The sequence below is a fragment of the Cuculus canorus genome, chromosome 1 (assembly GCF_017976375.1).
Source record: "Cuculus canorus isolate bCucCan1 chromosome 1, bCucCan1.pri, whole genome shotgun sequence".
Classification (NCBI taxonomy): Eukaryota; Metazoa; Chordata; class Aves; order Cuculiformes; family Cuculidae; genus Cuculus; species Cuculus canorus.
The window spans coordinates 110,993,667-111,018,072 of record NC_071401.1 but is presented as its reverse complement, the minus strand read 5'-3'; the positions used below and the strand labels follow the sequence as shown (position 1 = coordinate 111,018,072).

At 48.5% G+C, this 24,406-nt stretch overlaps 2 protein-coding genes and 2 non-coding genes across 8 annotated transcripts in view; 1 reads left to right on the top strand and 3 right to left on the bottom strand.

The window, feature by feature from the left end:
- Window positions 1-8,539, bottom strand: part of MPZL1 (myelin protein zero like 1) — a 46,442-nt gene extending 37,903 nt beyond the window's left edge. For all 4 annotated transcript variants that reach the window (XM_054060747.1, XM_054060737.1, XM_054060765.1 and 1 more), the window contains exon 1: window positions 8,418-8,539. In XM_054060747.1, the coding sequence (XP_053916722.1) occupies window positions 8,418-8,511 (94 nt within the window). In that variant the 5' untranslated portion in view covers window positions 8,512-8,539. The remainder of the gene's footprint in view (window positions 1-8,417) is intronic.
- A 9,001-nt stretch (window positions 8,540-17,540) lies between these two features.
- On the top strand, window positions 17,541-17,612 carry TRNAP-AGG (transfer RNA proline (anticodon AGG)). Its single transcript has one exon. It is a non-coding gene; the product is annotated as a tRNA-Pro (tRNA).
- Window positions 17,613-18,374: 762 nt separating this feature from the next.
- TRNAP-CGG (transfer RNA proline (anticodon CGG)) lies at window positions 18,375-18,446 on the bottom strand. Its single transcript has one exon. It is a non-coding gene; the product is annotated as a tRNA-Pro (tRNA).
- Window positions 18,447-21,928: 3,482 nt separating this feature from the next.
- Window positions 21,929-24,406, bottom strand: part of RCSD1 (RCSD domain containing 1) — a 35,766-nt gene continuing 33,288 nt past the window's right edge. For both annotated transcript variants that reach the window (XM_054056025.1, XM_054056026.1), the window contains one exon: window positions 21,929-23,999. The gene's annotated coding sequence lies outside the window, so the exon portion shown is untranslated. The remainder of the gene's footprint in view (window positions 24,000-24,406) is intronic.

Genomic DNA, 24,406 nt, shown 5'->3' with positions numbered 1-24,406 from the left:
ATTTCAGGTGTGGGCAGATGCTTATCTAGTTTCGAGGCCAGTAATATCTAGCTCTGTTGTAGTAAATTATCCGTGGGGATCACAGAACAATACTTCCCTTCCTATGCTGGAGATTGGGACACCAACCAGCAGCCCAGGTTACTTTCCAAACCAGACATGATATTTTTCTATTCAACAGCCCTTAAGTGGATGTCCTTCCATGACTGAGTAAGTTTACAAGTGTTCAAATTTAAGTAAACAGTTCTTGTTGACAAAGTCAAACCAAAACAGTGAAATACCCCAGGGGGCACGTTAAGTAAACCCATTCAAAGTGCAAAGGATAACTGCAATAGCTGATGGCAGCTGTTCTACCTCCAATCGTGCACTACCAACATAGCCACTACACACATAGCAGATTACTCCTTGGGCACAAGGAAAGATTCCAGAAAATGGGAATAGTTGCACAGAACAGGAAGATAAAGAGTACATCTTAGGAGATGTACTTGAGTCTCCTTGAAACGTACAAAGTTTTTTCCACAAAGAAAGGATACCATTGAGCTTGCTTAACTAAAGAACCAAGAGAAGCCAGGTACACATGCTCAACACATGGCAGAGAGAGCAAAGAAAGCATCCCACCGTCACAAACATTTTGCGAAATAACTATAGCAATTAAACTGTCACAAAATCTACTAAAGAAAGGAGAGTATTAAGGATCAGAAGTAGTAGACAAGAAAAAAAAAACAAACAACCAGCAAGAAAATCCCGAGGTGTGGACTGTAGAGATGGACATGTCACTGGCTGGAACAAAAGCTCCCCTCTAGGTCAGCACTGGTTATTAGTACTATTTCAAGTGAAACTGTTAAAAATACCAGTCGTGTTACCAGCTGATGATGGCATGCAGCATTTTTTTGATAAAATCTGTCATTTGCAGTGCGGAAACTACAATTTCCAAAGCAAACTAGGCAGTAGAATTTAAGATGGGGATACGCAAATTTCATGAGAAGATACAGTGCAAAAAGCTACATATGAAACAGACCTAAGAAGCTGCCCTTTTTTCCACCTTTTACAATAGTAAATCCAAGAAGTTGTACCCAACGCAGTGACTCCAAATCTAGATATACCAAGAAACGTTTACAGAAGATGCACTCTGAACCACTCAAGGTATATCAGTAGCAAATCAGTCACTACCACCAGTCATTCCTGACCCAGGACTATGTCTACTCTTGCCAAGGACTGGTATTTCCACCAGCCTGAAAGGTGAACACAGTTTTTTTTTCCTGCATACAGAGGGACTTAATTAAAAACCTGCTAAACACAATCCTATCACTTAACAGAGCAAGGAGATAGAGACAGCTGAAATTAAGTCACGCCAGTGATTATTACCCTCTTCAACTAATAGGATACTCAGTCACATGGCCAGTGCGTTGTGGTGTGACTGGAGATGTACTTCCAGCAGTTCAAACAAATCCAAAGCTCTTCAAGGACCAAATTCCTTACTGCTCCACCGTCTGCTGAACGCCTGCAGCCAGCTCTGGAATCTCACTCACAGCAATCTTACATCTACTTGCTAACCAAACTTGCCAAGTTGCTTGCTGAGCAAAACTCATAACTAGCTATAACCTGCAGTAGCGCAACCACAAAACCAAAGGAAAAAACCCAAGCTAGGCATTTCAAAGCATCGTTCCACAAGAACTTGTCAGTGGTGGTGCCAATTTAAATAGCTCCCATGCCTGCTTATAACATAGCGTGATGCATCTGACCAGGAACGGAACCGTGTTCTAAACAGCGCTTTTTCCATTGTTTTCTTTTAAACCAGACCAACACCCTACCCCAGTCTAGTGTACGGCATATTTGAATAACAACTGAGCAAGGTTAGGAAGTGCTGAGTAGGAGGAGGTGCTTCAGATGGCTCTTCCCAGGAATGCTTCTCTTTTGCAAAGTGTTTATGGCCTCCCTCAAAGCATACTCTACACCACTTCCCGGTTTACACACGTAAGGTCACTTCTAGAGCCATTCCTTTGATTAGAGCAGCACCTTTGTCCATGCCTGTGCTGACTTCATTAAACAGCAGGCTATGCAGCATCTCCACTCAGCCATCATCTCAACACCTTCCACACTGAAAGAGTCAAGTAATCGTCTAAGACCTCTATCAGAAAGCTTCAAGACACAGTAATCAGTCAGATTCAAAAATCCTGCTGCACATGTGGCTTTACAGGTTTTATTACCAAGAGGGAACCTTGTTCACCACCTCTCACTTAGACGCATCACAAAAACAAGTTACTGAAAAGCGCAACAGATGGCTAGCAGCCAACTAAAGATAAGCACCCCCAGCGCTGGCCATTTCACCTACCCAGAGTTCACCCGCCCTGATTTACCTCCACCTTGTGAATTGAAAGTACTTAGGAAAGTGTAACCAGCCACCACTCAGACAAGTGCTGCACTGCCTATAGTTTAATCCTCCCTCCAGGATCAGAACCTCGGCCTGATTTTAAACGCTGAAGATGGGTGTAAGCAACGTTTCAGGGTGAGCTCCCTTAGTGCCTGCAACATCATGTGTGTAAAGTATCAGCATAAGTAACACAAAACATCTTTTACTGCAGGGCTGGAGGTAAGGGAGTTCATGAGAAGAACCAGCCGCCTCGTTTTCCTTACGCACTTCAAGCCAAAACCCTGCAGCAGCACCAACTGTAAAGCGCCAGCTCAATAACTAAAGATGGAGAAACTGAAAGGCACGGTAGCAAAAAGGAACAGTACACAAGGGTGGTGGGCTAACCCCAGCAAGGGGCTTAGCTGCAACCCAGCCACTCACTCCCTTCCCCCAGCAGCACGAGGGAAATAACTGAAAGGGCAAAAGTGAGAAGACTCATGGGTTGAAAGAATGAGACAGTTTAATAGGTAAAACAAAAGCTTTCATTCAGTGTCTCCCACCAGCAGGCAGGTGTTCAACCACCTCCAGGAACGCATGGCTCCATCAGGTGTAACAGCGACTCGGGAAGACAAGCACCATCACTCTGAACAGCCCCTTTTCCTCCTTCTTCTACCCCCAGCTTTAATTGCTGAGCACAACATCTTGTGGTCTTGGATGTCACTCTGCTCAGCTGGGGTTGGTCGCGCCAGCAGTGTCCCCTCCGGGCTCCTCATGCTCCCCCAGCCTCCCCGCTGGTCGGGCAGGGTGAGAAGCAGAAAAGGCCTTCACTCTGTATAAGCCAATGTAAAACAAGTAACCAATGTTAAACACTGCTGTGTCATCAAGGCTGTTTTCATCACAAATCCAGAACGCAGCACCATACAACCTACTACGAAGAAAATTAACTCTATCCCAGCCAAAAAGAGTACCAATACAGTTCCTTGATGTAAACATCTTCAACTAAGGAAAATAGCTTATTCAGGGCAAGTAAAAGAACGGTGCTGCCACTTTAAAGAGATGGGGGGGAGGGGAAACCAATAATCAATGGAACTAGGGGAAATCACCTGGCTGAAGGATCATCCTTCAACCAGCCAGAAGAGCAAACAATACAAATGTTGTCCCTGTCTCAAGATGCACACCCACAGCCTTTGTGCCACGGGTACAGCTTACTGCTAAACCCTAGTCTGAGTAAACAAACACTTGCTCTTCTAAGTAGCTGCTGGTTTGAGATAAGAGTAAATCACTGAAGTCAAAGTCCTCAGAGCCTCCTCACCAGCAGCAAAGCCAGTTCAGGACTTATTGCCCTCTCCCACCACAGCTTCCTTCTAGAAGCTGTTAGTTTCCTCTCCACTGTGCCAATCAGGGCATGCGGGCTCACACTAACCCAGATAGGCAAAGTAATGAAGATAAACCACACAAAAAAAGACAGACACAAACCATACGGATGTGAATGTTTTCATACCCAGAGCTTCCACCTTCTGATGTATTCCTAGGATATCCTGAGATAGCATTCAACAGTTTAATTCTTTTTCATACAAGACTGTTTACTTTGTTTATTTATCTGTTAATTACACGTAGATGGCAGAAAGAGCCATGTATGCCATACATGACCAAACCACACCATATCACACTTCGAGAACTTCCACTACGGGTGCTAATAAGCTCTACATAGATGACTTCATGATGGCCTACATAGCATCTCTCCAGCAAAATAATAATTCTTTGGAAACTGTTCAGATTAAAATCTTTTAAGTCAAACAGTACAAGACATCTGCCTTTTAAAATTAGGTTTCATTTATTTGGTCTTCCATCTAGACTGAAGGCACCCTTGTACACGGGACATTCACCATCTACTATGATCAGTCAGGGTAGGATAAGTCCACAGACAGACAGTGGAATTGCTGCTTAACGCAATCAACTGTAATTCAGATAACAAGCAAAAGAGCCATGAACATTTACACAGAGGCAGAGGACTAGTGGGTGGCTGGGGTCATGAAGAACCCAGACATTTTACAAGGTAGCACTAAACCACATTTCATCACCTAAATACTAAGCTACAGTCTTTTCAACATATTCAAGAACTTCTTGGTCCTGCAAGCGAAGTGACCTGAGCAGCAGTCCCACCTTTAACCAAACCACCAAAGAGAAGAGCTTACCTACCTCACCACCTTTTCCTTTTGCAGAACCTGCATGGTGCTGCAGGCAAGGAAGTCTTCCTACCTGCAGCATCAGTGGGCTCAGCTTAAAAGAAATAACAGCTTCTGACGGGGTGAATACAGCAATTCTGACTAAACCTGGCACGAACATGAAGTGAGCACTGCAACTCTGACTTACACTGTTATTTTCATGAAACATTTCAAGCAGCAACTGAAGTGTGCAGATCAGCTCAAAGCAGTAACAGGCACTTGAGCTATTTAACATCCCAGTACTCCTCTACTTGTTACTCACTTGTGTGTATGTGCATGTGTGCACATGGAGGTAACTGAGTATAAAAGAGATAGAAGAATGGGGGAGGGGGGAAGATCAGGCTTTGTTGGCACCTAAAAGATTACTAGAAGTACCAGTAATACTCTTTCTGGTAATATCTAGACATTCTTTAAGACTTTCAGAAGCAATCAGGCACCACCCTCATGTTAAACACAGACATGATATCACTTTAAGTGATACTTAGCATGGCTTACAAATTCAGGATTGCAAAATAATCCATTTTCTTTACATTCTTGACTAGTTACTCAAGGCTCACCCACCTACAAGAGATTACACCACCAATGTTCACAAGATCACAAGAATTTGACCATGATCCTTCACTCTCACAAGTAAATCAAGCTACCAGGTTTTCAGTTGACTTGAGCACAAGCAAGCAAGCTGAACTTCTAATGTACACACGCAGTCGCACACAAGAAAATAAGCTTAAACCCTATTATTTGTACTTAGCCTTGAAGCAACAGTTACCTGCTTGGCTTGGCAATCAGATTGCAATGTTAAACCAGGCCTGTACAACACAGCTCCCCAAGTAATATTTCTGTCTTGCTACAGGTTATTGGGCACAGGAAACAGTTCTGCCACTGAGCATATGAAGACGCAGAAGAGGAGCCGCAAGCTATGCAGCACATTACCCAGGCTCACATCACATTCAAGCAACTGAGTAGCAACAGGTCTCTCAAAATGCTGCATCTGCCCCTGCCCTTCTGCTTTGTAGTTTTTGATTTCTGAATCTCTCACTAGATTGAAATAATCTTACTAGATGAAATTCCAGGAAAGGAAAGAAGGCCCTTGAAAAACAGCAGGAACTGGAACACAAGAGAAGTTGAATGGCAGAGTATTTATTACAATGGACCCCTTACAACCCAAAACTCTAGAAAAGGTAACCTTTTCCCTGCCAACCACAGAATAACAGAATGCCTTGGGTTGGAAGGGGCCTTAAAGATCATCCAGTTCCAACCCCCCCTGCCATGGGCAGGGACACCTTCCACTAGATCAGGCTGCTCAAAGCCCCTGCAACCTGGCCTTGAACACCTCCAAGGATGGGGCAGCCACGAGGTGGATCACCAAGCTACTCAGTGTATGCAAAAAGAGGCGAAGAGCCTGCACACTGGTCACTTACTCCCATGCAAAGATGTAAACCTTGTGCCAATTCCATGCATGGAGAAAAAAACACAAATGCCTTTTCAAAGCAGAGAGAGATATTAAGGATGTGCAATATAAGCACACAGAGAATCCAACACGGGAATAAATTCTGATTTGGGGTTAGAGAAAAAACAACAGTTGGAGTGATGGGAACAGAAATGGAGTCCAACACAAGTAAGATAGTGATTTTGACATCCATTTATTCCCTTACATCGCAATCTCACTTCTTAGGTAGTCTCCAGTCCAGGGAAGATCTCTTCCAGAAGAGCAGCATGTAGCTTTGCTTGGCTTTAAGAAACTGGATTTGGTTACATATTCCAGACTTGGTACAGTGATCTAGCAATCCTAGCTACCCACAGCATTGTTGTAGTTGTACCTTTTCTTGTGGTCAGGGGAAATATGCATCCTTTCTTCTTCTGTCTCCATATTTATTTTCAAAGAAACAACTTAGTTTTACTGTAAGCTATGTAATATATACATATAGCATATATATACTGCATATATAATGTGTGTATATATATCTACCTACTGTTGTCTATGCAGATATACAGCAAGTCTCAACAAACTCTCCTTAGGTTTACTGCAAAATGCAGTGCTCTTAAACAAACCCAAACAACAATGCAATTTGGAAACAAGAAGTCCTAAGATTCTTACCACTCAGCACAGTTCCCTCTTAAACCTCTTTCCAGATGGATTTATAGTTTTACACAACTTTGCAGATAGATGACCTGAGAAGGCATCAGGCTTCTTTAACGATTCCTACTAACTCACTTAGCGAAGTTCTACCCACAGAGCAACTACTACTAACCAACTACACCATCACCATTGCCCACTCCTTGCATCTACACACACTGAGCTACCTTGGGAAACGTGCGTGATCTGTTCATTTCAGAATGGTGTGTTGAACACAGAACTCTTTGCCCTGTAAGAAGCTAAGCCACAACAAAGTTAAGCATTGTCCTGGCAATTCCTACCACTCCACAGCCTTGAACTCACGCTCCATCTGTCATAAGCACTTCATTTTGGCTGATGTAATTACTCCTCCACCCAAATACTTCACCACTGACCAAATCAAAGGTGTTAGTTCTCAGTCATTCACCACAACCCCAGCGTCTCCAGTTGCCAGTCACCCCAATGCCGCGCTCAGCCTTCCCTCTACTGAGCTGATTCACATTCCCGGACTGAGGGAATGCTGGCAAGCTCTACCATGGGGCTACCACACATCCAGCCCATGGCATCTGTGGCATCACCAGCCCCTGGCAACACCACTACCCTGGGATGTGCAGGCTGCACAGAGGGATTTTGCCCCAGGGAGACCCCAGGGGAAGCACAGACCCCATTTCCTCACTTTTTCCCCCTCACCACCTCCAGCAGCCCGGCATGCCGAGTGTCCTGCGTGGGCCAGTCCTACCACCGCCACTTGGGATGGGAACAAGCTCGCACTCATGGCCAAGCGGGAAACACATTTGATAAAAAAAGCAGTTAGTATTACAAAAAGTGAAATATTTTTATTTAAGCTAAAGCAGAGTCAAGCTCATCCAGGTAACTGTATTTTTTGAAGGTTAGACCGGATGTCCCTCTGACAGCATGTTTTTGATAGCATGTTTTTTCAAATAGTGTTATTCTTTGATGAGAACGCCCTGTGTTCAGTGCGGTCTGCGCTGAACAGATGTCTCTGCCCCTGCCATCCCCTCCCTTTGCAGCCTTTCCCCATCTCCAGTGCAAGGGCAGGCACAGATGCTCCAAAGCTCCAGGTCAGCAAGAGACTGGACTGCTGTGAAGTTCACGATAACATTAAATGGAGACCTTGGGAAGTAACAGAAGACGCATAAGATTTCTGGGAGAAGTTATCCACCCATGGGCAGTGCCTCCTGTCCTCGCTCCTGCCTCTGCAAAGGATGGATGGAGATCGCTCCCTTGCCTTGCCCAGCCCTGATAAAGGCTGCTCGCTTCCTACAGCTCCAAAACGAGCCCCAGAGCGTTTACCCCCGGCCCTTTCGCTGCCACCCCCGCCCGAGCCCCGCAGTGCGCTGGCGGAGGGGCGGTTCGTTGGGGAGCAGGGACCCCTCTGCTGCCGAGCCGCCCCGGGCGTTCCAAGGGCTGCCGAGCCGGGGCGCCCCCACATCCAGCACTCCCGAAGGGCGAGGGACGGGAGGAGCCCCTCTGCCTCCCGAGCCTCGCCCCGCGGGAATCCACGTGTGCTGGGAACAGCCCTGCCCCACGGCTCGGCTCGGCTCGGCTCGGCTCGGCTCGGCTCGGCACGGCTCGGCTCGGCACGGCTCCGCTCGGCACGGCTCGGCTCCGCACGGCTCAGCACGTCTCCTCCCCATTCCCGCCGCACCCCGCCCCGCCCGCGCGGTGCCGCGGAGCGATGGGCGCCTCCTTCCCTCTCCCCCCCACTCACCGGCGGCCAGCGCGGCGGCCAGCAGCCACGCCGAGCCCGGGAGCCGCGCAGCGCCCGCTGCCATGGTCCTGCCGGCGCCTCCCCGCGCCCCCATTGTCCGCCCCTGCCCTCGCAGGGAGAGGGCCCCGCCCCCCGGCCCCGCTGCCCCCTCGCCATTGGCCAGCGCGGCGCCCGCCGCAGCTCCTGCGTCGCGACTGGCCGGAGGAGCCGTCCGTCAAGGGCAGATGCCCAATGGGAGCGGGGAGCGCGGCCCCCGCCCGCACGGCCATAGGACTCCGCCGCTGCCACTCGCGCACACCCCTGCGCCCTCTCACCCCGCCCCCAGCCCCGCTCCCGCCTCGCCATTGGCCAGCGCAGCAGCTCGGCCTCGCGATTGGCTGGGAGAGCTGTCCGTCTCGGGCAGTCGCCCAATGGGAGCGGAGAGCGCGCCCGCCCCGAGCCGCGCACGTAGCTCCCTCTCTTTCAGGAACGCCTTCGCCAGCCTTTTTTTTTTTTTTTTCTTTTTCCCTTGTGTGTTTTAATGAAGTTGCATGAGCTTCGTCATCTCGTATGGCCGTGTGGCTCGCGGCATCCATCAGGCTTCGGGTGGTGTTTCCTGCCCGGCGCCCCAAGGATGCTGCTCCTCCTTGCGCCCTCCATCCCATCCCATTCCATCCCCACTTGTGCACCGCGCTCTGGCCGCAGGTGGCCGAGGCCGCAGGAGAGCCCACCGTGAGGGGGAGGGCCGTGGTGAAACGAGCTTCTGCAAAAACACAAGCTGATGGGTTTATTCCAGATGAGTTTATTCCAGTGGTGATGCAAGGCATCAGGTTGCAGTTCCCGTGGGATTGGAAATGTGATGGCGTATGCAACCACTATTCACGCCCCAGCGGAAGGCTCTGGAGCGTGTTGCTCAGCTCAGTGTTGTACGTGTTTTCTAGAAACCCAGGCTTACCGGAAAGCCAGGGCAGCAATTGGGAATAAGATCAACACAGGCAAAATGAAGAGGGGCAGATTTAGATGAGACATAAGGAGGCAATTCTTCGCTCTGGGTTGGTGAGGCACTGGCACGGGTTGCCCAAAGCTGTGGCTGCCCCATCCCTGGAGGTGTTCAAGGCCAGGTTGGATGGGGCCTTGGGCAGCCTGGTCTGGTGGGAGGTGTCCCTGCTCATGTCAGGGGGGGGTTGGAACTGGATGATCTTTAAGGTCCCCTCCAACCTAAACTATTCTATGATTCTATAAACTCTGTGTACCGCAGAGAATTCACACCTTATTTGGTTGTCAGCTTATATAGCCCTCAATATCCCCACTAATCAATATCCCCACTTTCCAAATGAAGCAGAAACAAGTATAGGCTTTTCATCCCAAGCCCTTTTTTTTTTTCCTCGATACTCCCTCAGAGGTCTTCCTTTCCATTGAAATTCCACCCGCCTTTCCAGGTCTCTTCAGTGACTGGAAGGCAGTTGGACTTGATCTCAGAGGTCTTTTCTGACCTTTATGATTCTATGGAAGTGCTCTGCCAATGTGGAAGCGCACAGTTAGTGCTTCAGTTCATTCAGTACTGCACAGTTTAAAAATGTTCAGCCCCTGAACAGGCCAAGCTTTATCTTTCTATGCATTTTTTCAAGATAGCCAACCTAAGGTTTGGGGTTTTTTTTAAATATATACATCCTATTCTCAAAATTACTGTCCTTCACAGAGCTCAAGCATTCTCTTTTCATGTACTAACAAGCCTAATTCAGCCAACACATCCCTTGCCAGAGGATTCCTACAATACCTCCCTTCCTTGATGGAGCTGAGAGAACTTTGTCAGGTATAGCCCTACAACTGCCCCATTTGCTCCGTGTAGACAGAGAACATTTGGGAGAATGTCTCATCTACCTACTGTAGAACAGTTTTTGTCCACATAGTAATGATGAAATTATTGTCTTCTGCTATTTCCAGAGAGGAAGTGGGGTGCTAGACCAACTTAATTTGTCCCAAGGAACATATACTGTGTTTGTATCATAGAATCATAGAATGGTTTGAGTTGGAAAGAACCTTAAGGATCACCTAATTCCAACCTGCCATGAGCAGGGACACCTCCCACCAGACCAGGCTGCCCAAGGCCCCATCCAGTCTGGCCTTGAACACCTCCAGGGATGGGGCAGCCACAGCTTCCCTGGGCAACCTGTGCCAGTGCCTCACATCATGCTGTAATGCGTTACTGTTAAGGTTGTGACAAAAAGAACTGAGAATACTTCTTGGAGTAAGCTGCTAAATGCAGAGCCTACAAGCTGTACTACTCAATTCCTCAACTGATCTCCACACACAACCCCATGATAAGCTGACTCAGATACAGGTGTAGTTGCTACCAGCCTTTTTCCCTCTAGCTATGCAATTCTGCCCTCCATCTAGTGATAATGCTGGTATTTTATCGGATTTCTTAGTAATTCAGCTCACTTAGCTGCCAACAAATTCATTTTTTCTGTCTGCATACAGAGAGGTGGGACGTTACTTTTTTTTCACTGCAAATCCATACCTGCTAAGGTCAGACAGGCAGCAGTGACAGAGCAGGACCGCCCAGACAATGGAGCAAGAGAGATGGCAGCAGCCTCCCAGCAGGCTGCTGTCAAGTTGCCTAACTGGTTATGAGGTGTCTCACATGTAGTGAAATCAGCATTCAGTCCCACAAGAGAAGGAAAAATGCTTTTGTGCCTTTTCATTTCCACTTACCACAAAAAGAAGATCTAAAAAAAAAATTATGTGTCACTGAGAGGGAGGTTAAATAATTTTTTTACGGTTGCTGTTTATGTTAGAAATTCAGACCTTTGTTATACTACTATTTTGGAGAGCTCCCTAGCAGCTTGGCAGAGAGAGTAAGAAGAATTATGATGTCAAACAAATAAGAGTAACATCTCCTAGGAGGAGAAGCAATTATATTCAGTCTGATTTTACATCTTTAATGGTTGTGATTGCTTTCTGTGTAGCCTGCATCTCTGTACCTCCTAGAGGAATTGTAGACACTGTCTAGTGTGTAGAGTCATGCATTCCTGCAAAAAATACCCCACCTTACATGCTCATTTTGAAACTGAGAAAAACATGAGAGGGAAAGAAAGAAACAGGCTGTTTGTAAGAGGTGTCTATTACAGTACTAGTTTTTCCTCTGCAGAAATTTGTTTACTCTGGTTAAATAGAAATGCAGTGGTTCTTTCAAAACTTAGAGCTGACAGCAGTGCAGTAATTGCAAGTGGCACTTGAAGAGTTTGATGATTATTTTACTTCAATTAAGAAGAATATATTGGATAACCCACTACGCAAGGATGTGTGTTCTGAGGAAACCGTATAATGGAAAAGGATGCTAATGATGAGCTATTCCAGCACTGAACTGATGCTACAGAACAACTCGAGCCACAAGTATTCTTGATAACTTTAATAAATAAAAAAGGCCATAAAATGAAAGCAATTATTTTCCTGTCTCTTCCCTCCTCAGTTTCTTGGAATATAGGCAAAATTAGTTTAGTGACTGTTACTGTACGGAACTCAGAGCCGAGGTTGCACTGACCTCTAACCTGACCAGCGCTGCTGTTTGTTTTGAGAAGACCCTGATATTCAAACAGGTCCACATAAAATCATAGAATCATAGAATCGTTAAGGTTAGAAAAGACCTCTATGTTCATCGAGTCCAGCCATCAACACAACACCTCCATGCCTCCTAAACCATCTCCTGAAGTGTCCCATCTACACATTTTTTAACACCTCCAGGGAAGGAAACTCAGCAGCTTCCCTGAGTAGCCTGTTCCTGACCACTCTTTCAGTAAAAAAATTTTTCCTAATAGCCTCTCTAAACTGCTCTGGGTGCAACTTGAGGCCATTTACTCTCATCCCTGTCACTTGTTACTTGGGAGAAGAGATCAGCACCCACCCCACTACAACCTCCTTCCAGGCAGTTGTAGACAGTGATAAGGTCTCACCTCAGCCTCCTCTTCTCCAGGCTAAACAACCCAGTTCCCTCAGCTGCTCCTCATAAGGCTTGTGCTCCAGATGCTTCACCAGCTTTGTTGCCCTCATCTGGACACACTCTAGCACCTCAATGTCTTTCTTGTAGTGAGGGGCCCAAAACTGAAAACAGGATTCAAGGTGTGGCCTCACCAATGCTACAGGGGGACGATCCTTTCCCTATTCCTTCTGGCCACACCATTTGTGGTCATTTCTGATACAGGCCAGGATGCTGCTGGCCGCCTTGGCCACCCAGGCACACTGCTGGCTCATGTTCAGCCAGCTGTTGACCAGCACTCCCAGGTCCTTTTCTGCCAGGCTGCTTTCCAGACACTCCTCCCCAAAGACATCCCCAAAGTCATCATCTGTAAGGCAGGAAACCAACATGACCACTTGGCTTGGTTACAGTACAGTTCTAAATTATGGAAACGAAACATGAGCACCCCTTCTTTTGGTTGCGGTTTGTGATTTGATCACTGTGGTTAATGGTTGGACATAGATTTGACATGCAAGGGTAGGTAGGTTTACCACCAGGACTGGAAGAAGCCTGGAGAACAATAGCCGGCACAGTAGAAGGGCACAGGACTCATCGGTAACACAGAGCACTGCAAAACAGCAGGGTGGGCTGCACACCAGAGATGTGTCTGAGCTGTCCCAGCAAGGCCACCGCAGCAGGACTGTCCCCTAGGCCTGTTTTAACAGAGTTCTAAGCACAGTGTAGGATCAACATAAAAAGCCCAAACTCTCAAATACAACATGAGATCAAATTTTACTTATTAAAAACAGAAAGGTAACAAATGATTAGTAGTAATTAACAAGTTAACAATAACATCTTTAAACGCAATGTTTAAAGTAGTCTATTCATTACTACAAGAGCATAAGTATAGTAATTAAAAAAAGATACATCACCAATCGCCCTATTATCATCCAGCTCCACAGTTGCCGGGGAATCCCTGTTGCCGGGAGGATTTGGGGAGTCTACCCAGACAATTGGGAGGCACTGTGTAGCACTTGGGAGAAGAGACCAAGACGCACCTCTCTACAGCCTCCTCTCAGGTAGCTGTAGACAGTGATAAGACATCCTCTGTCAAGAAAAAGAGGAGAGTGATCATCTTAGGGGATTCCCTTCTTAAAGGAGTGGAGGGACCCATCTGCAGACCGGACCCGCTCCACAGGGAGGTCTGCTGCTTGCCGGGGGCATCAGTGAGGGATATCAATAGAAAACTCCCTTCCTTGGTGAAGGAAATGGATTACTATCCCCTATTAGTATTTCAAATAGGTAATGATGACTTACAGCGCAGAAAGCTGAAAGCCATCAAAAGAGACTTCAGGGCTTTAGGGAGGATGATGGAGGGCTCTGGAGCACAAGTGGTGTTTAGTTCTATCCCAATACTAAGGAATATGGAACAGGAGGTCAGGGACATACAGATGATTAATGCCTGGCTCCGAGCCTGGTGTGAGGAGAGAGGCTTTGGCTTCTTTGATCATGGGGTGACCCACCCACCCCCAGGTTTTCTTACTAGGGATGGGTCATACTTGTCTCCAAGGGGGACTAAAGTTATCTCTAAAAATCTAGTTAGGCTCTTAAATAGAGCTTTAAACTGGATGTGAAGGGGGAAGGGGAGGAGACCAGGCTAGTTGGGAATGAGCCTGGAAGTGGGAAACCGGCGGCTGAGAAATGGTGTGCTGGAGAGGACCACCAGTACACCACAACAGGGCAAGTGAGGGCGAGTACAAGTGGGGACAGTAAGGATGAAACTGGGTCTGTGGAATTAGTTATTCCAAGGACCAGTCAATCGAGAATAAACTCTCTTCCCTTTATGAGGGCTGAAGGTTCATCAGCCCAGCTGAAGTGCATTTACACCAATGCACGCAGCATGGGCAATAAGAAGGATGAGCTGGAAGCTGTTGTAGGGCAAGGTGACTATGATGTCATTGCCATCACAGAAACGTGGTGGTATGACTCACATAACTGGAGTACAGCTATGTTGGGATATAAACTCTTCAGGTGGGACAGGAAGGGTAGGAAAGGAGGTGGGGTAGCCCTCTATGTTAAAGAGTGCTTTGATACTCTTGAACTGGATTACGGTGAGGATGGGATCGAGTGCCTATGGGTTAAAATCAGAGGAGCCCACAAGAAGGGGGACTTTGTGATAGGAGTCTGTTACAGACCACCCAGCCAAGAAGAAGCAGCTGATGAGCTCTTCTATAAACAGCTGGGGACAGTCTCTAAATCTCTGCCTCTTGTCCTTGTGGGTGACTTTAACTTTCCGGATGTCTGCTGGGAGTACCATACAGCAGAAAGAAAACAGTCTAGGAGGTTCCTGGAGTGCATCGAAGACAACTTCCTTGCACAACTGGTTAGTGAACCAACAAGGGAGGGTGCCTTCCTAGACCTGCTGTTTGTGAATAGAGAAGGTCTTGTTGGGGATTTGACGGTTGGAGGACGCCTGGGATTAAGCGATCATGAGATGATAGGGTTTTCAGTTCTAGGTGGGATAAAGAAGGGGGTTAGCAAAACAGTCACATTAAACTTCCAGAGGGCAGACTTTGGCCTGTTCAGAAGGTTGATTAGCAAAGTCCTGTGGGAAACAGTCCTTCAGGGCAAGGGAGCCCACGAGGGTTGGGCGCTCTTGAAAAATGAAATCCTAGCAGCTCAAGAGCAAGCCATCCCTGTGTTCCGGAAAAGGAGCTGGCGGGGGGAAAAGCCAGCTTGGTGGACCAGGGAGATCTCAAGAGGTGTCAATAATAATAAGAAGCTCTATGTGCTTTGGAGGAAAGGACAGGCATCTTGGGTGGACTACAGGGACAAAGTGAGATCGTGCAGGGAAAAAATCAGGAGGGCCAAGGCCCAACTAGAAATAAAACTCGCTAAGTCTGTGAAAGACAACAAAAAGTCTTTCTACAAATACATTAACAGGAAAAGGAGGACGAGGGAGAATATCCAGTCTCTATTGGATGCAGAAGGAATAACAGTGACAGGGGATAAGGACAAGGCTGAGGTACTTAATGCCTTCTTCGCCTCAGTCTTTAATAGCAAAGAAAGTTGTTCCTTCTGTTTACAAATCCAAGAGTTAGAGGGGCAGAATGAGGCTCCCGTGATCCAAGAGGAGGCGGTTAGAGACTTGCTTGCCCAGCTAGACGCCCACAAGTCTATGGGGCCGGATGGGATCCACCCAAGAGTATTGAAGGAGCTGGCGGATGTCCTTTCCAAACCCCTATCCTTCATCTTCCAGAGGTCCTGGCTGACTGGGGAAGTTCCACTGGACTGAAGGCTGGCTAATGTTGTGCCCATATACAAGAAGGGTTGCAGAGAGGATCCGGGGAACTACAGGCCTGTCAGTCTCACCTCAGTGCCAGGGAAAGTCATGGAACGGGTAATCTTGAGTGCTATCATGAAGCACATGCAAGAGAACCGGGTGATCAGGCCCAGTCAACATGGGTTTACAAAAGGCAGATCTTGCCAAACTAACCTGATCACCTTCTATGACAAAATCACTCGACTACTGGATGGGGGAAAGGCTGTGGATGTAGTCTTCTTGGACTTCAGTAAAGCCTTTGACACAGTTTCTCACAGCATTCTGCTTCAGAAACTGTCTGGCCTGGACAGGCGCACACTCTCCTGGGTTGAAAACTGGTTGGATGGCCGGGCCCAGAGAGTGGTGGTCAATGGAGTTAACTCCAGCTGGAGGCCAATCACAAGTGGGGTTCCTCGGGGCTCAGTACTGGGTCCAGCCCTGTTCAATGTCTTTATCAATGACCTGGATGAAGGCATTGAGTGCACCCTCAGCAAGTTTGCAGATGACACTAAGCTGGGAGGAAGTGTCGATCTGCTGGAGGGTAGGGAGGCTCTGCAAAGGGATCTGAACAGGCTGGACTGCTGGGCCGAGGCCAATGGCATGAGGTTTAACAAGGCCAAATGCCGGGTCCTGCACTTGGGGCACAACAACCCTATGCAGCGCTACAGACTGGGGGAAGAATGGCTGGAGAGCTGCACAGAAGAGAAGGACCTGGGGGTGTTGGTTGACAGCCGACTGAACATGAGCCAGCAGTGTGCCCAGGTGGCCAAGAAGGCCAACGGCATCTTGGCTTGTATCAGAAATGGGGTCACCAGCAGGTCCAGGGAGGTTATTCTCCCTCTGTACTCGGCACTGGTGAGACCGCACCTTGAATACTGTGTTCAGTTCTGGACCCTCACCACAAGAAGGATGTTGAGGCTCTGGAGCGTGTCCAGAGAAGAGCAACGAAGCTGGTGAGGGGGCTGGAGAACAAGTCTTACGAGGAGCAGCTGAGAGAACTGGGGTTGTTTAGCCTGGAGAAGAGGAGGCTGAGGGGAGACCTTATTACTCTCTACAACTACCTGAAAGGAGGTTGTGGAGAGGAGGGAGCTGGCCTCTTCTCCCAAGTGACAGGGGACAGGACAAGAGGGAATGGCCTCAAGCTCCACTGGGGGAGGTTCAGGTTGGATATCAGAAAAAAATTCTTCACAGTAAGAGTCATTGGGCACTGGCAGAGGCTGCCCAGGGAGGTGGTCGAGTCGCCTTCCCTGGAGGTGTTTAAGGAACGGGTGGATGAAGTGCTGAGGGACATGGTTTAGGGAGTGTTAGGAATGGTTGGACTTGATGATCCAGTGGGTCCTTTCCAACCTGGTGATTCTGTGATTCTGTGATAAGGTCTCTCCTCTTCTCCCCAGTGATAGTGGTAGGAGAGGGAATGGCCTCAAGCTGCACCAGGGGAGGTTCAGATTAGACATCAGGAAAAATTTCTTCACCAGAATGGTTCTCAGGCACTGGAACAGCTGCCCAGGGAGGTGGTGGAGTCCCCATCCCTGGAGGTGTTTAAAAGATGGGTAGATTAAATGCGTGAGGATATGATTTAGCTGCAGACAGGTGCGGTTGGGACTGATGATCTCAAAGGTCTTTTCCAACCCGGGGATTCTATGCTCAGTCCCTGTCACTTCCAAGCCCTGACTGCTCTCTTGTGTGGCTGTCCCCGAGCCCGCCGGCCACCTCTCCTCGACGCCACGCTGTCCCCTGGGGGCTGTGCGGCGGGCTCGCAGGGGGCGGTGCTGAGGGCTGGCGAGCGCTTCCGCTGCGCTCGTGCGACTCCGCAGCCCGCCGCCGCTCTAGCCTTCCTCCTAAAGGGTGGGAAAATCATTGTCAGCGCGGCTCGTTGGTCTAGGGGTATGATTCTCGCTTAGGGTGCGAGAGGTCCCGGGTTCAAATCCCGGACGAGCCCACTTTTTCTTCCTCTCAGCGCCGAGGATCAGAGGGTGGTTTGGGTTCGGCGGGATCTTAGAGGTCATCTAGTGCCAGAGCCTCTCAGGGCTGAGGCGGTACCGCAAGGAGGGCGCTCCCCACGCGAGACTCCTTTCGTTTTCCCGCGAGGAGCGAGCGTTTGCAGCTCACACGAAGGGAGCACCGTCAGGATCCTGCCTTCCTCCTCGGTGCCGAAAGCGCCAGGAAGTAAGCACTGTAGGACTCCTTTTGGAGCTGTAGGAAGCGAGCAGCCTTTATCAGGGCTGGGCAAGGCAAGGGAGCGATCTCTGTCCATTGTGAGCAGAGGCAGGAGCTGGGACAAGAGGCACTGCCCGTGGGTAGATAAATTCTCCCAGAAATCTTATACAGCTTCTGTTACTTTCCAAGGTCTCTTTTTAATGTTATCGTGAACTTCACAGCAGTCCAATCTCTTGCTGACCTGGAGCTTTGGAGCATCTGTGCCTGCCCTTGCACTGGAGATGGGGAAAGGCTGCAAAGGGAGGGGATGGCAGGGGCAGAGACATCTGTTCAAGTGCAGACTGCACTGAACACAGGGCGTTCTCGTCTCCAGAGAATGAGCAGTGTCTGGAAAAGACACTGCTTGAAAGAAAACACGCTGTCAGAGGGACTTCCTGTCTAACCTCCGACAAATCACAATTTCCTAAATGAAGTTTTTGCAACTGCTTCTTGCATCCTCTCCGTCGGCAAAAGGAGAGGGCGGTGTAGCGCCCCCCGTCGTAGCGGGCTCGTCCGGGATTTGAACCCGGGACCTCTCGCACCCGAAGCGAGAATCATACCCCTAGACCAACGAGCCGCTGTCTGTGTAGGCTCCTCCATCTCAGCCCTTCACTCATTGCCCACCTCCTCCTGCCCAGCACCACCCACCCCATTCAGCGCCTCTGCCTCCTCCCCCCGCCACGTTCCAAATGGTTCCGCCCACCGCTTCGGCAGACACCATTCCTCTCTAACTGCCGCCATCTTCGCCCCCCCTCCGCCGGGGTAACTGTAGCATCGCTCTTCCACCGACCCTACAGCTCCGCTCCGTAGAGACGATTCCAAGTGCCCGGGGAACGAGGGGGTGGGGGCGGGGAAGGGAGCGGCCCCGCGGCGCGCCCCTGCACTCTGCCGAGGGACGGAGGAGCGGGCGCAGGCAGGGCGCGGGAGGGGGGGGGTCTCGAGGCGGGGCGAGCGCATTGTCAGCGGAGGCGGGGGGAGTGCGAGGCAGAGACAGAGGGACACAGGGGCAGAGAAACAGGTATAGACACACAGGGACAGAGGCACACAGACACAGGACACACAGAGACAGACACAGAGGGACAGGGACATGCATATAAGGACACACAGACACAGAGACGGACGTGGGCACAAACACGATACATGGACACACACAGGGGCACATGGACACACAGAGGGAGATGCAGACATGCACCAAGGGACGCGGAGACGGACACACACAGGGAGACACACATACGCAGGGACGCACACACACTCCCACCCCAATGGGAAACACAGACAGAAAGACAGGCAGATAGACAGGGACTTCCACCCCCCTGCACCCTCCTGCATCTAACTTAATTTCTTTCTATGACAGGGTCACCCACCCAGGTGACCAAGAAAAGCCAGTTGATGTGATCTGTCTTGGCTCTCGCAGTCTCCTTGTGTTTATCCAGGCAGATAAACATGGAGTACAATGGGCGAGCAATTGGCTGATGGGTTGGGCTGAAAGGGTCACAGTGAGTGGAGTGACATCAGGCTGGCGACCAGTCACTAGCGGGGTTCCACAGGGATCCATCTTAGGACGAGCACTCTTTAATTTCTTCATAAATGACCTGGATGCAGGACTCGATGGTTTACTAACGATGCGTGCTGATGACACTGTTATATGCCAACACAAAGACTTCCCCTGCAGAGGGATCTGGTCAAATTGGAGAGCTGAGCAATTGCCAGTCACATGAAGTTTAACAAGGGGAAGTGAGCGGTTTTGCACCTGGGCCACAACCCTGGCTATCCATCCAGGCTGGGGAGTGAGAGGCCGGAGGGCAGCCCCATGGAAAGGGATCTGAGGGTTCTGGTTGATGGCAAGTTGAACATGAGACAGCAGCGAGACCTGGCAGCCAAGAGGGCAAACGTGTCCTGGGGTACATCAAGAACGAAGACAGTGGAGAGATCTGACTGTCCCACTCTGCTCTGCACTGGTGTGGCCTCACCTTGAGTATTTTATGCAGTTTTGGGTGCCATAGTATAGAAAGGATATCAGGAGAGTGACCAGAGGAGGCCACAAAGGTGGTGAAGGGTTTAGAGGGAAAGCCCTATGAGGAGCAACTAAAGTCCAGCCCAGAGGAGAGGAGTCTGAGGGGAGACCTCATCACATTTTACTCCTCACAAGGGGAGGAGGAGGAGCAGGTCCTGATCTCTTCTCTCTGGTGACTAGTGATAGGAACTGGTGGAATGGCAGGAGGAAGCGCCAGGGGAGGTTTGGCTTGGATATTGGGAAGAGGTACTTCACGCAGAGGGTGGTGGAGCCCTGCAACAGCTCCCCAGGGAAGCAGTCACGGCCCCAAAACTGACAACATTCAAGAAGCATTTGGACACTGCCCTCAGACACAGGGTGTGAAAGTTGGGGTTGTCCTGTGCAGGATCAGAAGTTGGACTCGATGATCCTTGCGGGTCCCTTCCAACTCTGCACATTCTCTGATAACAATGTGAGCAAGTATGTCTGAATCCTCTCTTGGCCACCCCTCGGACAAGTGAGGTGAGGGCCGATGGCTGGGCTTGTGGGAGGCAGCTAGTGGTTCTAACAAGTGGTTCCAGGAGTGGCCATTGGGGCCCACTGGAGGCTGCAAGTGAAGTGACTTTAAAAAGGGTCTTGTGCTTCACGTGCTTCAGCATTGGGAGTGTGTCTCTCATGTGCTGGGGCTGAGCGGAGCCTGTGGTCTTCTTTTTGATTTCTGAAGCCACTCCACGCTGCCAACTGGGCGCCCACTTCGTCCCTGATGTGCTATATCCTGCTAATGCCTCCTGTCACCCTCAAGCTTCCCGCTCGTGATTCCACACCTCTGTACCAGCTCCCTTGCGTCCCAGATCTTTCAAAAAACCCTGTTTCTCCCATCAGTAATTACTCTTGGTCCTTACTCATCCAACATTTGAGTAGGGTGTTGGATGTAGTTCAAATGCAGTTCAAATACAGTCCAAATGAAAAATAAGCATAGAAAAAACAATATCCCAGCCAAACAACTGCAATAGACTCTGTGCTCTTGGGCCGCATTCCTCTCTCCACTTTATCTTTACTCTGTTCTGTTTTCCATCCTTCCCACCTAATCTACAGGTCTTCTGGCCTGTAGCTTTGTGTAAGCTTTGTGTTTCTGCTTTTTATTTAAATCTTGCAGGAACCACCCACACCAGAGGAATTGCATAAATTGTATCAGATTTTTCTTGCTGAAGGTATTTTTCCTGTTCAACCATCAGTGTTCTTACACCTAACATTATACACTCCAGCCTCAGCAATTTGGCAGACATGTATGGTTCTGAATAGGGTGCCCTCACCCTATACAGAAAGCCAAGCTGTGGTCTACATCTCAGTCAAAACTTTTTGACCCTATACACCATGCGGATACAAGACCGTGCTACCCAAGCCAATGTTTGCCAGTTGTATGGATGGGCCAGCAATACGTGCCCATGTGTATCCTCTGCTTTTATGGTGTCACGATGCTAATATTGGCCAAAGAGTCTTTTCTAAAATTGCTTTCATTTGGCCTGCAGACGAGGCAAGGTTTGTGTGCTACCTGAGCAAACATCACTCCTAGAGGTATGTGTGGATGCCTTCAGCTGAGAAACAGGCATATATTTTTTTTTTTTCCTTCAACTTGTAAAGCCATCAAGGACAAAAATGACAAGGACAACTTCTGGCACAGAAAGTCTCCAAACTGTTGATTGCCAGAAGCTGGGAAATCTCCAAGGAATCTCTTGGTTACTCCCCCAGAATGCTGTTGGAGAAGTGGCACTAGGCTAGATGGCTTTGCTTTCTTCTGTTCCTAGATACTTGGAGAGCTGGGGCAGGTAGTGTAGCAGTCTCTAGTGACATGGCTAGCCCCAAAGAACAGCTTCCTTTGTGGGTTCAACACATTGTTTATTGCTCTTCCCCAAAAGTAATGAATACCACAAATTAAATCAAAGCTGAATGTTAAACTCTTCCAATGACAGTGGAAATCCTACCCCTCTTTTTTCGAGCTGCTACCAGCTCTCCCCATCCTTCCTCAGATTCATTCCTATCCCCAGCAAGAAACACACAGATTTTGTTTTGGTTTGGTTTCATTCCACCATTCATTTATTTCTTCTGTTTCTCCTTCGGATTTCCATTCTCTTGCTCGGGACACAGATACTCATTCTCTGAACAGGCACACATACATCTATATATACAGTAAGGCACAATCACTCACATCCAGATGGGACACTGCTGAGAGAAGAAATGGTATAGCGGATGATTGCAGCCTGCCCTGGAATACAAGCTTTAACAAACAGATTAAAATGGATTCAAAGGCAACAATGCTCCACAACATGGCTCAAAATGATTGGGGGTTGCTTTTTCCAACAAGCCTGTGCTACGCAGGAGGGGCAACACTGCTGGCTCTCAGCAAATGACACCTCAGTGTCCTCACCTGGCAAAAAGAAAGGCAGGGCACAGAGTGACTTCTTTCCTCTTAATTTCAGACCTGGTAAACAGGGGATATCCCTCAAATAACCCTCAAAACCATTGGGTTTCTAACACTGCTGTTACAGAGCCTACTCAAGGATGGATGTGAGCTGAGCTGTGTAAGATGCTTGTGCTTGTCCACAGGGACAGGAATAACCCAAGCCTCTGACTCTGCTCAGCTTAATGTTTGCTAGGAGGAGCTGTGTGATGGATGAAGAGGAGCTGGCTGGTTCTGCCCTAGGACTCTATAGCGTCTGTGTTGCTGGGTACTAGATGGCTGGTGATAGGTTCAAGCACTGGACCCTGACCATTCACAGCACCTTACAGCTATCTGACTCCTTGGATCAGCTTCTGACAAGTCCCACTCGCTGTCATCAGTGAGACCAGGCTGGTCCACATGTCCATGTCAGGTTGTGGATGCAAGCCCCATGGCCTAGAGACAAGAGCTCTAGATTCAGAATAGCAAATACAGCTTCAAGCACTACTGTCAGGAAACTGTTCAGGTGAGGGTCTGTTATCTGCCTTTCCCCAAACAACTTATTTCTTATGGGCAACAAATACTCTCCAGATGTAAAAGCTTTTTTGGCTTAGCCACTCTAGAACCATGGCTTAACTAGTAACCCAAGAGTGTATGCAAATCTAATATAATGCCTAGAGGGACTGAATGTCTGACCTTCACCAATTCATATTCAGTCAGGACAGATGACTGGAAACTCAGCCATCTGAAATCTCTTCTTCGACCTACATAAAATTAATTAGCTGTTTTCAGAATGCTTTCTATCACAAGTGCCACTTGGTGGCCACCCACGGGAAGTTTCAAAAGAAAATCAAAAGATTGGATAGGGTCTGGAAATGAGAAAGACTGATGGAAAAGTGTCCTTAATAAATCTTGACTGGAGCCCAGAGCTGTATAAGAAAACTTGCCCTGTTGACCTACGCAGCACATCTTTTCTGTGCATCATATCTGTTGGTTGCTACTTTCCCTCAGCACTAAAAAAACCCCGACGTTGAAGCACACAGAAAAAATGCCTACCACAGCTGGCTGTTTCACAGATCAGCCAGCTCGACCTCCACTCCAAAGGGATTTTATGCTTTATGAACAACGATCTAAGAGTTTTCCCCTTATTTAGGATTCACATTGTCTGCCATACAGCATATATGGAGAAAACAAATTTTTTTCCTACTTTTAAAGTATTACTTACTGATATTCGAAAACCCAAAATATTTCAAAAGAAGCTACCAAAAAGGCACCATACATGTATGTGTGTATGTAACTGATGAACTTCATCTAAGACCAATGCAGGGGAGAAGAAAAAGACATATTGCAGCAGGATGAAGGAGCAGAGGGCTCAGGAGTGGTGGTGTCTGTTAGCTCCAGAACAGCACATATCAGGTCACTCAGTTTCCAGGTGTCACCAAGGAACACCAGCCAACACCTCAGTTTCGAACTCCGAAGCACTGCAAGCCAGTCTCTTGTTTTGAATGTCCCAAGATATGATGGTGCAAAACAGAGAGCCAGTAAACAGCTACTCAGCTCCAGGATGAATGTGGACCGTGGAGGCTATCCATATTCTGTTCCTTTCCTGCCATGGAAGGTTTTCCAGTAGCTTCCACCTTGATTGGGTTAGATGGCTCCTATGCACACGTTAAGTCTCCTGCGCCCTGATTGGGTGTGTCCTTTAGAGAGGGGAAAAGTATGGTAGCTATGAAAAATAATCATGAGTCTAAGTAAACATAGTGCTGGGGAATCTGTGACCTGGGGGTGTTTTGGTAGTTTCTACACTAGGAGGCAAAGGCAAGCCACAGCCTAAGCACCAGCCTACTTCCTTCAGTTGTTTCTTGCCAAACCAAGGTGGCATTTGAAGAGTGGACAAGGTGGCTGAGGTAGAATGAGGTATTTCCTCAGGCATCTGTGGCTATGTTATCTGTGGTTAGAGAATACGTAAGAAGCTACAGTTTAGCCAGTGGAAATCCTCTTTTATTTTAAGTGGCAGAGGCCTGTGCGAGCTTCCAGGGCTGATCATGAAACTGGTATGTCTGCAAACACTATTTTTGCTGACACAGCTACCAAGATAAATATATAT